Consider the following 14,094-nt stretch of genomic DNA (forward strand, 5'->3'; position numbering starts at 1 on the left):
CCTCGCCTAAGTCTTTTACAGTAGACATCGGACTTGTTAGCAAATTAGATCGAGTAGAGGGGTTCTCTATATATATTGTAACTTCATCATACAATCTCAGGGAAATGAAACCAGTTGACCGTAATCGAGATGAAAGAGGTCACTGCTACATCAAACTAACGGTAAAACATGGAACATGTTTTGCTCAAAGTAAAATATTCTTAATGGTATTCGGTATTTTTGTGAGACAGATAACATTCGTATAATACCTGCTGGAGCTTGAAGCTGACTCTGGGTGAGCAATTTTAATGCCAATTGAAAAACAGGTCCTTCAAAAAATATGCTGTTTCTACTTTTGGAGGAAACATTTCCATTGTCATTACTCCAGCTGCAAGGTTGGAGAGTACTGCCAAGAGACCAGCCATACACTTGCTTTGCGGTTTAGGGTAGCACATGCACAACATTAAAACGTGTCCTAGAGATGAAAACATCTAGACACCTGGCAAGAGCAGGAAGGGTTGTCAACCTTTCATGGAGCACAATGCGATTTCCAAAAGATGGCCAGGGAACAATACTGATAATTTTTTATATGATAATTTACTGCCTTGTTCTTTGTTGCATGAAAATGCCCAAAAGGTTGACTATTTTTATACAGTGAAGACTGCAATAAAAAGCAGCGAAATATGCTTTGTATGCTAGATTTTGCAAAGCAATTCGATGACAGTGGAGCAAAGCTCCGATTTGGCTTCTATGACTACAAGATACTATGCAGTGCCCCTACAGTGAAGAATTGACATACACAGATTATCAATTTTAAACTCCTAGGGGGCCTCTGCATACTCCTTTTTCCCCCCTCAAAGGCTTCATAAGAATTATTGTCTGCCCGGGTCTCAGAATACCCTAAACACCCACATTGTTCTACTGCCACTTCTGAATGGTGGTACACCTCTGGGAATTCCTGCAGCAACTGCTTGTTATTGCTAGCACATAGAATTGTTTGAATTCTCAGCCCAGGATATTTCAAAGATGAAGACCTTGCAGAGAAACACTGTAACGAAAAGAAGCAGCTGTACCACAACATAGGACTCGGCTTCCTATATTAATTACTAGCAAGCAGACTCAGTACCATTTCAGTACAACACGTCCCACCATCAGCATAAACGATAGAAAAGCATCTGTGGTAACCTGCATATTCCAGCACTCATAGCTGCTACCTTAAGCCTCATCACTAACAACCACCTGCGACCAGATTCTCATTCCTCGAACAGAGTGGCCATTAATTCCACACAACACTCCGAATGTTCTGAGAATCACAACTCTTGGTAACAAAAAGTGGATCAATGCCTCAGAATCTGTTCTTTGGAAGCACCCATTATGCTTGCCTTGGTAGTCTTTGCACCATTTTTCCAATGCCACGGACCCAGCTGCACCAACCCACCAACTTCATTACTCGCAGATCCTACAGACAAAATATCATTGCGACAGACCTATCTGTACTCACCGGCCTGCTCTGGTCCCAACTGGGCCTACACTCAGATGGTACTGTTGACACAGTCCTACTCTCACCCTTCCCATCTGCTCTTGTACCCGAGGTTCCTACCTCACATTTATGAGGTCTTTCTGAGGTATGCACCTGTTTGATGTGCCCGTTCAAGTGGTCCGGTCTAAAGAAAAACAAAACAAATGATAGGACAAGTTAGACATGGCAGCATTGACCCTGGCTACCCAACCAGCCACCCGACATCCATCCTGAAAACTCCACCAGAGTTAGGGCCACGTTACATTCCGTGACCCGTCATACTCCATGGGAGTCTTACTCAGGCTCGCAATGTAGGCTGGGCCCCGTACTACTGGTTGCATTCTTCTAAAATCAGGGTCCTACAAAGGTAATTATAACTTCACATCCTGGTATTCATAATGAGCATGGTTTACGAAGGTTATGTAGGCTACTTATACCAGGATGCACCAACATAAGTAAAAACAAATACATAACCCACAATTCCTCTCTACATTTATTGATAACAAATACATTTTCTACAACACACTAGCATACATAAAACATAAATTCATAAATTAGACAATAATACATTAGGCAATACTAAACGAAATTGTGTGTGTATATATACACACACTATATATATATATATATATATATATATATATATATATATATACACACACACACACACACACACGTTACAGGTTCACAGGCCACCGTATGTGGCAAAAACAGAACTGCATACAATACTTTTGGTCTCCCTTTTAATAGCGACAAAGACTACATTCCTCTGGATGCATTATAAAACATGATAGCAACACTACTGCACAGCACTATGAATTTCATAATGGCTAGTGTTATATAGCTCCTGCAACACCTGCCGAAACTATTTTTCTCATGAACTACTATGATCTTGAGCCCAGACAATGCTAAGAAAGAGTACATACCCCAAAGATGCATCATCACAGTAGGTAGACTATAACATCAGGGTGGCATACATATATGATAGAAGATAGAAAAATATAAATTGGAAGCATATATTCTTGTATAAGCTGGGAGAGAACACTTTAGGAATACTGTATTTTTCAAGATAGTCGGTGTTAAAATGCACAGTGATGAAGGGATAGTTATATTGGAAATGAGACAACAACCTCACACAACAAAAGTCAACTGACCAGTATCAATATCAGAAAAGTGATGAAGAATTAGTGAAACAGACCAATAACTGCATTGCTTGCTGGGTGCAGCGTGGATGTGAATCGGAAATGCTATCACTGGCCACAAAGTCCAAATCCAGCGCAATCCCACCCTAAAAACAGGATAGGGACTTTGGGTCCAAGGGGTAATCTAAGACTGCCTTACGGGATGAGAAACTAAAGTCTAAATGATAGACATTGATAATGCTATCCTAAAGCATGCTGGGATTCGTTTTTAAATCTCTTAATAGCACATGCAACGTGTGACTCTTTAAGGCTTATAAATTAGAAGAGTTTTGCGTTCTAGAAGATTTTGGCCTGCACTTGGGTTGGGAAAGAAAAACTGCAAGTTACAGAACGCAAAAAGGAAAAACGACAAACCTAAAAATGCAAAGTGCAGATCGCTTAACGCCAAAGCTGGCTGAAGGTTGTGTCAAATAACATGCGACTATTCATGATGCAAGAGGGCACCTGAACCTATGAAGCATCTTTCCGACATTGACAGCCTTGCGTGTTGTAGTGGTAGGTGTTTTGTTGAGGCACAGAGGGTTCAATGTGGTAGTGAGCGGCAATATCATGGACGTAAGGATTTTCAAGGTCCACTGTGTAGTTCTCGTGGATATGCTGGAGCCATCTTTCCATGCGTCTGCACAACTAGGGTGGGAGCCCCACTTTCATTTCCATGTGAAATGAAGATCCAATGGGCACTTCAACAGGGCTAGCTAAACATGCTAATACGTATAAGCACAGGCATACATAAATGTGTACTTGTGCACGGCTATATTTGCACGTCACCATAAGGCCAGATATATTGGCTCTGCAAATGCCTGCATTTTTGGTGTTTTGCAAGTCACTGAAGTTCAGCATGAGCCAGTTACAATGTTTTCTTAATTAGCAGGTTTGGCATGCAAATCCGTCCCTTCTTATTCCACACTCCAACAACAGTGGGCCATCCTTCTACAAACACAGTATATTACAATTTCACAAATGCCTTTCACGTTTTCTTGTTTCCAGTGGTCATGACAGTTTGCCTCGTATGATTTTTCCACCCACTTACTAAGTGAACGGCAATTGCAGCTGCAGATTTATTCCCCAAGATGAAATGAGAAACCCCATGAGAAACTCAAATTGTGCAGGTGTAATTTCCGTTTAAACTTGTTACGAGAAATTGCTTAAATTATGCCATGTCACATAATCTGGCTGCAGTTATGTACAAAATTGCAGAGCGGGAGCACAAGTACAACTTGAACAACGAGAACGCAAAATGGGGGCCAGTTGCGACGACTGCGTTTCTCTTGCTGTTTGCAGAGCTAAATATGTCCTTGCGCGAAAAAGTGCAGTAGGGACACAAGTGAGCTATAAAACGGATTTGCATTTCATGTAATTTTCCCGAAATGTATCTTAATTACACAAAGGCAAATTAAGCAAATTTCGAAAACCACTAGCACTGAAGAGTAACCCCAGGGCTTGTGATCAGTTTGCCCATACAGCTGACTGAGACAGTAATCCCACAGAACTTCGAGGACCTTCTCAGTTAGTGGGCATCACTGCTGTGAAGGTGGTAAAGGGGAGGGCATTAGGCTCTGCTAGCACGTCATAGGTAGCTGTTGGCCTACTGGAGAATAATCTGGTACCACAATGGTGCCAAGCACTGAGAAACTAGGATCAACTGCTAGTTTGATTTTTCATGGAGGATAAAAATACGCCATGGTGGTAGAGATCTCCACGCACATAGGTACACGTGTCAGTAGTAATTGTGGCAGGAAGAAGGTGAATGCTTACTACCAAATGGGAGGTGTTTAGGGAAATTTAAGGTGGGGTTCTGGGGGACATGGTAAAACAAATGCATACCACAAAACAATAAGCCCGTTGCTATTCACAAACTACAATTTTCATGTTACTATTGCCCCCCAACCTGTTAAAAGTGTAAAAACAGGTGTAAATATCTTGGGAGTAAATCAAGCGCCAGACCTGGAAACTCACACGGTTTGCAACATATTCCCATGGAAAATAGCGGAGGCAGTGAACTAAAATAACAACATCTATCAATTAATGATGAATTAATTAAATTATGTCGACATTCAAAGTATATTTAGATTTAGTTTAATGTTAAAATGAAACATACTTATCAAAAAAGTATTCTATTATAATAAACGGGAATAAACACATTATACTTTATTATTCCTTACAAGGTGCACCTACTGTGCATCTAGAAAGTACAACTCGTTTCTGGATTAAGTACATGAACAGGAAGGTTGTTACCACACCAGCTTCCGTTCCTGCCTGCTTCCTTTACAACCTAGTGCAACCGGGCACTTTAGTGTGACTTGCTCAGCTGACACGAACCAAGACTGCAACTCCCAGAATGCAGCAGAATGTAAAATGCAAGCTAGGAACTGGAAACGCCTCTATGACGTGTGGCCAACTGGTAACTTCGCAGCTTTATGAAGCCTAAGTACCTTCCTTTAAAAGGGTACGAGGTGACTCCATGTCACCATGACCCGAACACTCCAGACAGGCTGCTTTCTTTTACAATTTGTTTTCAGATGTGTTGGTTTGAATTCTTTAACTCAAGTGTTTCATGATTACAAGTGCCAGAATTCAATGAATGGTTGAGCCAAGCCCCGCACCACGAGCTCCACGTCCTTAATGGAAAAAGGTCTCATTTTTAACTCTGCAGCCTCCGCTTTGTTGACATCGTGGCTTAGTCTGACCTCTGACCCTTCCCTCACTCCTTCCTGCTGGTGACACGGGCTAGGGCCCGAGGGTCGCCGATCACTCTGCCGTCAGAGGGATATGAAGGCTTCTTATTGTGAGCTGGCAGAGCGGCCATGGGGCTGCCCCGCTACCCCATTCAAGACCAAGCATAGTCTGTGATGCAGCGCCTGGAATATCCACAGGGCGTGTGAGGAGGGCGCCTTAGTCGCTCCACTGTCGAGCCTTTACATGGACACACTGGGGTGGACACACGGGTCTGTGTGCATGGAAAAAGTGGGTTACGGGCGGTGAATACCAGCATCTCTGTTACACAACGCACACATCATGAACACTGGTCCTTTGTGCTGCCACCGACTCTGATGTTACACTGTTCGCTGGATGCTCCTGCCCATGTGTCGTGCCACTGCCACAGCCATCCCTTGCCTGTTCCACTGCGACTGCGCAATACATGCACCAATTGCAACATTCCTCTATATGCATGGCAGTGTCCTTTTAACCAGTATGTACTCGCCCAGAGGCTGCCCAACACGATCCCCAAAGGGGCAGTTGTGTAAAGCGGGAACAGCTTCCCCTGTGCGCTTCACCTACCTCCCCTCGATCTATCGGTGTCTGATCAGTGGTTTACGACCACAGTTGCAGTCACAAACCATTGATAACGTCACTGCAAACCAGGCCATAAGTATTTCAGTCATACCCATATGTAATACATAGTACACCCTGTTCAGCAGTCTGTCAGCAATAAAGTGCATACCAGCATCAGCCCTGCGTATTTCAAACATGCATCGCACACAGTTTTTTCAACCTAAATTTTGAAGCAAACTTTGTGAAATGCTGCCACTGAGCCAGGGGCGCTGGTTACAGCTCCATGGAGCTGATAATGTGGAATGTTACGCCCAATAATCTTTGAACTGCCTTATTATATTATACATCGTGTTGTTTCTCAGTCCTGAAATTAACTACATTGACAAAGCACATCTGTTAAAGGTTATTGTGCATGCGCTTTATCTTTACTGATCAAAGACAGCGCTAAACTTGGGTTCTGAAGGCTGGGGATGTGTGTGAGGTGTGTACTATGATAATTCTGGTATCCTCACCTACCCAACGCTAAAATAAAGTTTGAAGCAGGCACTGTACCCACAACAAACCCAGAGACAGAAGTCTAGTAGTACAAAAGCAGGGTCCTTCAGTAACGAGACAGGTGATAGATACATAGGAAATGTGTTGGGATCCTGTTCTCGTCCTTCAAGTGTTTCCCAAGTGTTACATGTGTCTTAACAGACCTGCCAAGCAGAATGCCCACAGCCCCCACTCTGAATATACTGAGCAGTTCAGTTGATATGCTTTGCCCATTCAGGTCAGCCTGTTTGCTCCATGGGGATATTACAGGGGCATTACACACCTCTTTTCACAACTATTCAAAGCTGAGCACAGGCTGAGACATGACAGGTCTATGCCTATTAGCCTTTGAAAGTTGAGGCAGATAAAGAGTAACTTTCTAAAAGTTACTTTTCCTTAATATGTATTAAAAATCTGACCACCATTAAACTGGATTTTAATAACTTTTAAAATAATGACTCATCCCTTTCCAGAGTCAGCATCATTACTATTTCATTCTGCACTCTGGCTTTCTATATATGACTGCTAGGCCTGCCACAGTGAAAGTAGACTTTTGGAATTTGACACTATATGGACATGGTAACATATATCTCACTTTTAAATATTCTGCACCCTTCCTTGTGGGCTGCTAGACCTACACAGGAGTGGCTTACTAATATTTAAAAGGGAAGTTTTTACCAGCCAAAAAAGGTTAGCTAACAGCTCTCCTTGCAGGTTTACACTGCAGCAATCTGGCTACACAGGGTAGGCCCCAAATCATGTTTGCTTTGCCACTGTAGTGAATGGCACAATAGGCGCTGCTGTTCACTGCTGACATTTAACCTCCAAGCCCTGGGTTCACTTTCTATACCATATAATAGGAACTTATAGGCAAGTTAAACGTGCTGATTAAGAATACGTCAGTTCAACCATGTTAGGGTCCAGCAAAAGGTGAAATATCAGAGAGGACCATCTAGTAAAGGCAGATTTCCTACAGTTACCTTTCCCAGCAGGCATAAGGCAGGTTTCAAAGGGGAAAAAAGAAGAGGTCAGGTGGAAGATAGTGACAAAATGATAAGAGGGAAAGGAGAAGAAGTGAGAGAGAACAGTTGGATGGAAAGAGATAGTGCGAGGAGGGGAATGGAACAGGCTGTTGCGAGTATTTTTGCCACAGCTGCTTTTGGTTCCCCAGTCTGGCCCAGTTTGGAAGCTACATGTCAGAAAGTAATAATGCAGTAACCTTTAGTGATGGTTTAATCTTACCTATTTTAGGTACTATCTTTGCTAACAAGCACACATTGTTACAGTAAAGAAAATTACACAGCACACCCATAACAGCTCTGTATACCTCATCTATACACTGCACACCCACATTAGCACTGAGCATTTTGGTCATACACTATGCACCCTACCCACCACAGTTCACCTCAGTCACATACGGCACAACCAAATTAGCACAATGCATTTTAGTCACACACTGCACACAGTTTCAGCACAGTCCGTCTCAGTTACAAACGACACACCCACACAAACATTATACATTGCAATCATACACTGCACATCCTCTTCGGCTTAGTGTCTTGCAGTAATAAATTGCACATGCAAACAAGTACTATAGATCCCTCTTCAAATCTGTGTAATATACTAACAACCTCTTCATCAATTTGCGGGTACGTAAAACGCTGCACGTTCAGCTCTGCAACCACCTCCGTGGCATATTGCACCCCAGAGTCGGCAGCATTTGAAAGACAAACCCTATGATTCTTTGGATCGGTCTGACACTACTACAAACACACACTACTGAGTTCAGCATGCATCAATCACACATTAAATTCTGCTTAACCGGAAACAGGGACAAAAAGCGGCCACACTTGGTTAATAATGTCTGAGAGACTCTGTTAAAGTAAAGTGATAACAATAAAAAATATAGGGTTCCCCGTTTTATGGAATTTATTTGACATTTACATGTTTATTTTGTATTTAGTGTAAAAAAAATACAAAATTGAAGCTGTAATGTGTATATTCCCACATTTATTTACCCGACAAATGTTTACTCATATTTAAATGTACAATGAGTTTTAGCCACTTACAGTACAATGTAGTCATTTGAAACTATTTCAATTGCAGAGTAGCTTAAACAGAGGAACTGCTGCAGTTATTCAAGCTTCACTAGGAAATCAGATTTCATTTCTTAACTCCTCTACCTTTCAATCTGCACAGCTATTGACCTAGCACTCATGAGTAACAGTAGTGAGAGTCATCCAAAAGAAAATCTATTTTACGTATTTATCCATATTTAAAAATAGACAGGAAAATAGATGGGTTTCTATCTGTACTGATCTGTAAAAATCAGTAAAAACGAAAAACCGTGAGCCTTATGAATAGAACAGCCCTACACCGTCCCCACAACGTTGGGGTGGGCAAATATGACTGTATACGGTATAAACGGGTGACAGTTGTGCATGATGCGATCAGACGCGGTATGTATGCATGGGCAGCAAGTGATAAAAAACAATTAGGAAAAAAACAGCAAGAACAAGGTGGTCAGTTATCCCTGCAACAGACTTGCTGCAAGAAAGGTACAGTGTACATGCTTCCTCCTGGGATACTGCATCACAATTTTGATGTGGTGTAGACGAGCGCATAGTGACAGCCAAAGGGAATAACAAACATGTCACGTGATCAAACACTACAACCCATGCTAGAAAGCAGCTGTACTGCTGTGTGTTACTGCCAGCATGTTGCGGCTTCTTGTTTGGACGTTCCAGTTGAAGCCTTTAAGCGTGGCATAGGATCACCATCTGTTTTTTTTTTTTAACTGAGATGGTGTGTTTTATGCAGCAACGCCTTTTGGCTGATGTGGTGCTGGGCACGGCCTTTAAATCTGTCGGATTTGGCGCACATTGTATTATCATACAAGTTAAAAGACATGAACGTGCTAGTTCCTAAATGCCCAAACCTTGGAATTAAGTTTATGCTGTTTCAGTGCACAAATCAAACTAGTAAAGGGTATCCCAACCATCTATATCGCCCACACGCTGCAAATACAGTCTGTTATGAATCACGCGCTGGCCTCAATACGGCTCACTAGCGACAACGCTGTACGCCAGACACACCAAAGCAGGCCCAATGGGGTTTACTATCAGCATATCGATATTTAAATATCCTCCTAACAATCTATCGACTACCAGAACATCGTGGCGAGAAGTATACATAGTGAGGTACAGGTGTTTTGTTATTAATTCTACATCTATGTACCTTAAGATATACAACAACTCTGCCTACCACAACATCATGAAGGTAGGCATATATAGATTTATATATTTAACCAACTGTCCTTTCCTATCTACATGTATATCTTCAAGAAACATAGATTTGAAATTAAAGGAGAGTGAATCTATATGTACTCACATATTATTACCTTCTCAATTTTCTGGTAGCCCATATTTTGCCAGTTCATTTGCACCCTCGATATTTTTACATAGGACTAAAATGGTGCCAGGAGAATGATGATTGTTTACGAAGGGAAGAAAAGTAATTAATTCTAGTGTTGAGGGTCAGAGTGACCTGGTCCAGGCCCGGTGTAACATGGTAAAGTCTGGAATGAGTGAAGGCAAATTCATCAATGGACGTTGCCATAGTCCCAGCACGAAGAATCATAATTACTGAATCATATCATCTAATTGGTTCGTAGATTGTGCCTAGAAAAGGCTGCTGTGAGAGCGTAATCACTTTCCAATAGCTGCTGGGCAAAGGGTGCTTGGTGTCAAAAATTCTCCCCCAGCATGTATTGGGACAAGTGTGTTTTCAAAGCATTGCCAGTATCAGGTGTGTAAGAATGCTTCAGTTGCAAAATCACACCCGGAATTTGCTGAAACAGTAGACACAGTCTCCAAAAGGGCCACAGCAGTAGCAACCTTGGAGAAAATTCAAGCGGGTTCCATTTGCAGCTTCAAAATGGTTTATAGTATTATTTTTAATCGGTGTCTATTGCTTGTTTTTTCAATTTAACTAAATGAATTTGGATGGTTTGTTAACTTTATTACATATAGTCCAATATACAAAAACACATACAAATACTGGATACAGTAAAAACTATTTGTAAACGGTCTACTGAAATTCCTACCACAGAGACTGTAATCATGCCAGTAATTCTCGCCAACAATAGCTCCTTCACATAATGTGCTAACAAACCAATATCAGCCATACATTCAAATTACAATGCAGAAGACAATAGTGCCCAAGTCTTACCTGGAGAAGCCTTTGCCGCAGCTCTGGCAGATGTAAGGCTTGCCCACAGAGCCGTCGTGGGATCGTACGTGGTAGGACATGCGGTCTTTCCTCTTGAACCTCAGGCCACACACTGGGCAGGAGTATGGTTTCTCACCGGAGTGTGACAGCTTGTGTCGGTTAAGGTGGTAGACATCCCGAAATATCTTGCCACACAGTTCACAAGCCACCTGCTTCCTGCTGCGGTTTCTTTTCTGCAGTGAGTCAGAATTGTCTTGGCTGAGAAGTCCATTCTCACTGACCCGTGATGGTGATGCCAGATCTCCATAACCTAGCTGGAGGCTGGTCACACCATGCTGAGCCTCGTGCTGGCGAAGGCGACTGGCATCAGTGAAGACTTTACCACATAGGCCGCACGGGAGAATGCCAGCATCCCTCAAGCCACCAGGACCTCCAAACAACACGGAATCAAGCATGCTGGCTTTCCTGGGGCGACCCCTACCCCGCTTGCTATTACTGCTTAAACCTTGTAGGCTCTGGCCGATGTTTTGGAATGGGGAAGAAAGTAGCTGGGGAGAAACTTGGCCTGCCACCATTGATAACCGGTCCACACCCTGCATGAGTGGCAGAGAGGATTGGCTACCAATGGCTGCCCCAGGGCGGACGCTATCCTCATCTTGCATACTTCCAGCAATCCCATTTGAAGTCATACCTTGGCTATGAGTCATGTCCAAGGGAAAGCCCAGTTCACCTCCTGGGCGGAAGAGCATAATGTCTGCACGCGAAGGGGGTACCAAGATCTGGACATTAGACTGCTTGATCACTTCCTGGCAGATATCAATGACCGACCTCATCACAAGGAACTTGGCAGCAGTCATGAGCTCGGGGAAGCTCTCTAGTCGCACAACAATGCGTGAGGTGTAGGCGAAATCCAGGATATCCCCAAAAACCTTGGGACTGATGGTGTGCATCTCTAGCTCACGGCACCCTGAGCCACCTGCCTCTGAGCTACCACCATCCCTTCCATTCCCCATGTTGGACTGGCTACTGAAGACAGACTCAAAATACTCACTGCAAGCAGCCAACACAGCCCTGTGTGCAGGGAAGCTATCGTCGCCAACTCGGAGGAGGACATCACAAAAGCGTCCCCCGTTCTTGCGCTGCTGGTTTAGGCCATGCAGCATATCAGTACTGTGCCGGCTAACCTGGTAAGTGTAGTGAGAGGGCCCACACGCCTCATTTATGCGCTCCATGGCTAATAAGGAGTGGGTTGGGAACTAAGCAAACGCACCTAGGAGGATTTTTCCAGAAGCAACTCCAGAACGTAAATTATACAGACCATAAAACTGGGAGAGTAAAAGGGGGCAGGTGTCGTTTGAGATGTTGGTAAAGAGTAGATAAGGAGATTCAACCTTGCAATGCAATAAATGCAGGCAGAAATTCTTTACAGAGTTGGGGGTGGCATACGATGTACATTTTTTCCTTTACTGGACTCCTTGTAGTCAATTTTGTGAAGGAGGCAGACGCTTTCAAGCCTTCGTCTGCTAAATTAATGTACCATACACGAAATTAGTAGACATGATGCACTTTTTGCTATTTCTGGTATTAAATTATAAAAAGGCAAAGAATCCTGTGTTTATAGGGTTTTGCGAGCTTTCGAATTAGGAGGGGGTACAACCCGTTTTTTTTTAGTTGAATGGGGGCTTCTTTGTGTTCTCTAAAGACCTGGAGGGATTAACATTAAGCAAAGAGTTGAGGGTTGCACGGAATGTATTTTAACACCTGTTGAATCGAGGGACCCGTTATAATGGATGAGGGGGAAATAACAGTCTACAAGACTCACGTCAAAATCGCGTGGCCATTTGGGAGACAAGTTTTACTTGAGGAGGGAATGAAGTTCAGTCCAAGTTTCTGACGGCTTTACGAATGGGATGCTTTACACAGTGTAGAGTTGACCACAAGTGTTCTTGTAAATTCAGTTGCCCGTGGTGCAGCTCCAAGCGCAGCCAGGTCCGGTTTTCTGGCGGTGGGGGGAGGGTGCATGGGATCGGTCAGTGTGGAGGGGTCACCGTGCAGCGCGCGCTCCCGGCCGGGCTGCGCCGCCACAGCCCGCCTGGGGCACGCGCCCTCCTTCCCGCCTCCCTCCCTGCCAGGCGCGCCCCCGCTCGGGCGCGCGCTCGCCGCGTGAGGGGAATTCTGTGAGGAAGCGGGCCGGGCGCATTGGCCGTGCCCTTCCTCCCTTCCCGGTGTCCTCCTCGCTCTTCCCTCCCTTCCCCCGTGGCCCCCTCGCTCCCTGCCCGCCCGGTGTGCGCGCGCCAGAGAGCGCCGGCTGCAGACTTCCCTTCTCGACCACGCGGCCCGGCGCGGCGCGCTAATCCCCGGACTCGAGTAGATGCGCAGCCGGGCACCCTGCGCTCCGCCGCCGCCGGTCACGCGTCCGCCGCCCCCGCTCCGCTTCGTGCCTCTCTAGCTCGGGAGGAGGAAAAATGGCAGCAGCGGCACTTCCTCTTGCACTTTCACCCCTGGGGGGGGGTGGAGGAGGGGGGAGAACTGACTCCCCCCACCCCCAAGGGGGAGAGGCAACCCAGGCTGGGGGGGGGGGGTTGGGGAGTCAGGGAGGGGCGGTGGGTACAATGGTGGGAGCCGTGATAAACGCCCCCACCCCTGTGTATTTTTAGCAAATTATTTGATCTGTTGTGTGCCCCCCACCCCCCAGTAGTAATATCCCCGGAGGAAGAAGGCCAGCCCCCACTGCACTGAGCAAAGCCAGCCCCCTCCGGCCAAGGATGACTAGACCCTCCCACCCCCACCGTCAGAAGCCTCACCCCCCCCCCCCCCCCCCCCCCCATGCCCGCCCGCCCCCTAGCATTGCCCTCCCCCTCAGTGAGCCAGGAAGTGGGAAAGCGCCAGCTCTCCCCCCACCTAGAGCTGCCGTATCTCTGCCCCCGCCATGCACAGCGCTCACTTGTGCTGCCAGCAGCCCCCACCATGCACAACACTGAACACTGGCCCCCGCCATGAGCTGATCTGGCACCGCATCAGTAGTGCACAACGCTGACTGCCCGCCCCCAGCAGACCTAAACCTTCACTGTACACCCCCCCCACCCTAATGAGTTTATACACACCAGGAGCAACAGCTATCCGTACTAATCCCTGGTGAGATGCTCTAAACTGCCCCACAACTGTCGGTGCCAGCTCACAAGCACTGCGCCCTTTGTAAGCAACAGCTATCGCTGGCATCCCCTATGAAATGACATTGGTCTGCCAGCCCATAAGCAACTCATCACCGTCATTCCTCGTGAGGTGCAATTGACTGCCACATCATTAGAAGCGGATGTCGCACCTTGTGCCAGCCTCAGCAATGCTACCACTATAAGC

General features: G+C 45.2%; 1 protein-coding gene across 4 annotated transcripts in view; it reads right to left on the reverse strand.

The window, feature by feature from the left end:
- Window positions 1-12,878, reverse strand: part of PATZ1 (POZ/BTB and AT hook containing zinc finger 1) — a 45,641-nt gene extending 32,763 nt beyond the window's left edge. For 2 of the 4 annotated variants that reach the window (XM_069215069.1, XM_069215071.1), the window contains exons 1-2: window positions 10,738-12,878; window positions 1,580-1,643 (exon numbers count right to left, since the gene is read on the reverse strand). In XM_069215069.1, the coding sequence (XP_069071170.1) occupies window positions 1,580-1,643; window positions 10,738-11,969 (1,296 nt within the window). In that variant the 5' untranslated portion in view covers window positions 11,970-12,878. Of the gene's footprint in view, window positions 1-1,480; window positions 1,644-10,737 lie in introns of all 4 variants that reach the window. The other 2 variants (XM_069215070.1, XM_069215068.1) reach the window with 2 other exon arrangements.
- Window positions 12,879-14,094: the final 1,216 nt, after the last annotated feature.

This window comes from Pleurodeles waltl, chromosome 11 (assembly GCF_031143425.1).
Source record: "Pleurodeles waltl isolate 20211129_DDA chromosome 11, aPleWal1.hap1.20221129, whole genome shotgun sequence".
In the NCBI taxonomy this organism is placed as follows: Eukaryota; Metazoa; Chordata; class Amphibia; order Caudata; family Salamandridae; genus Pleurodeles; species Pleurodeles waltl.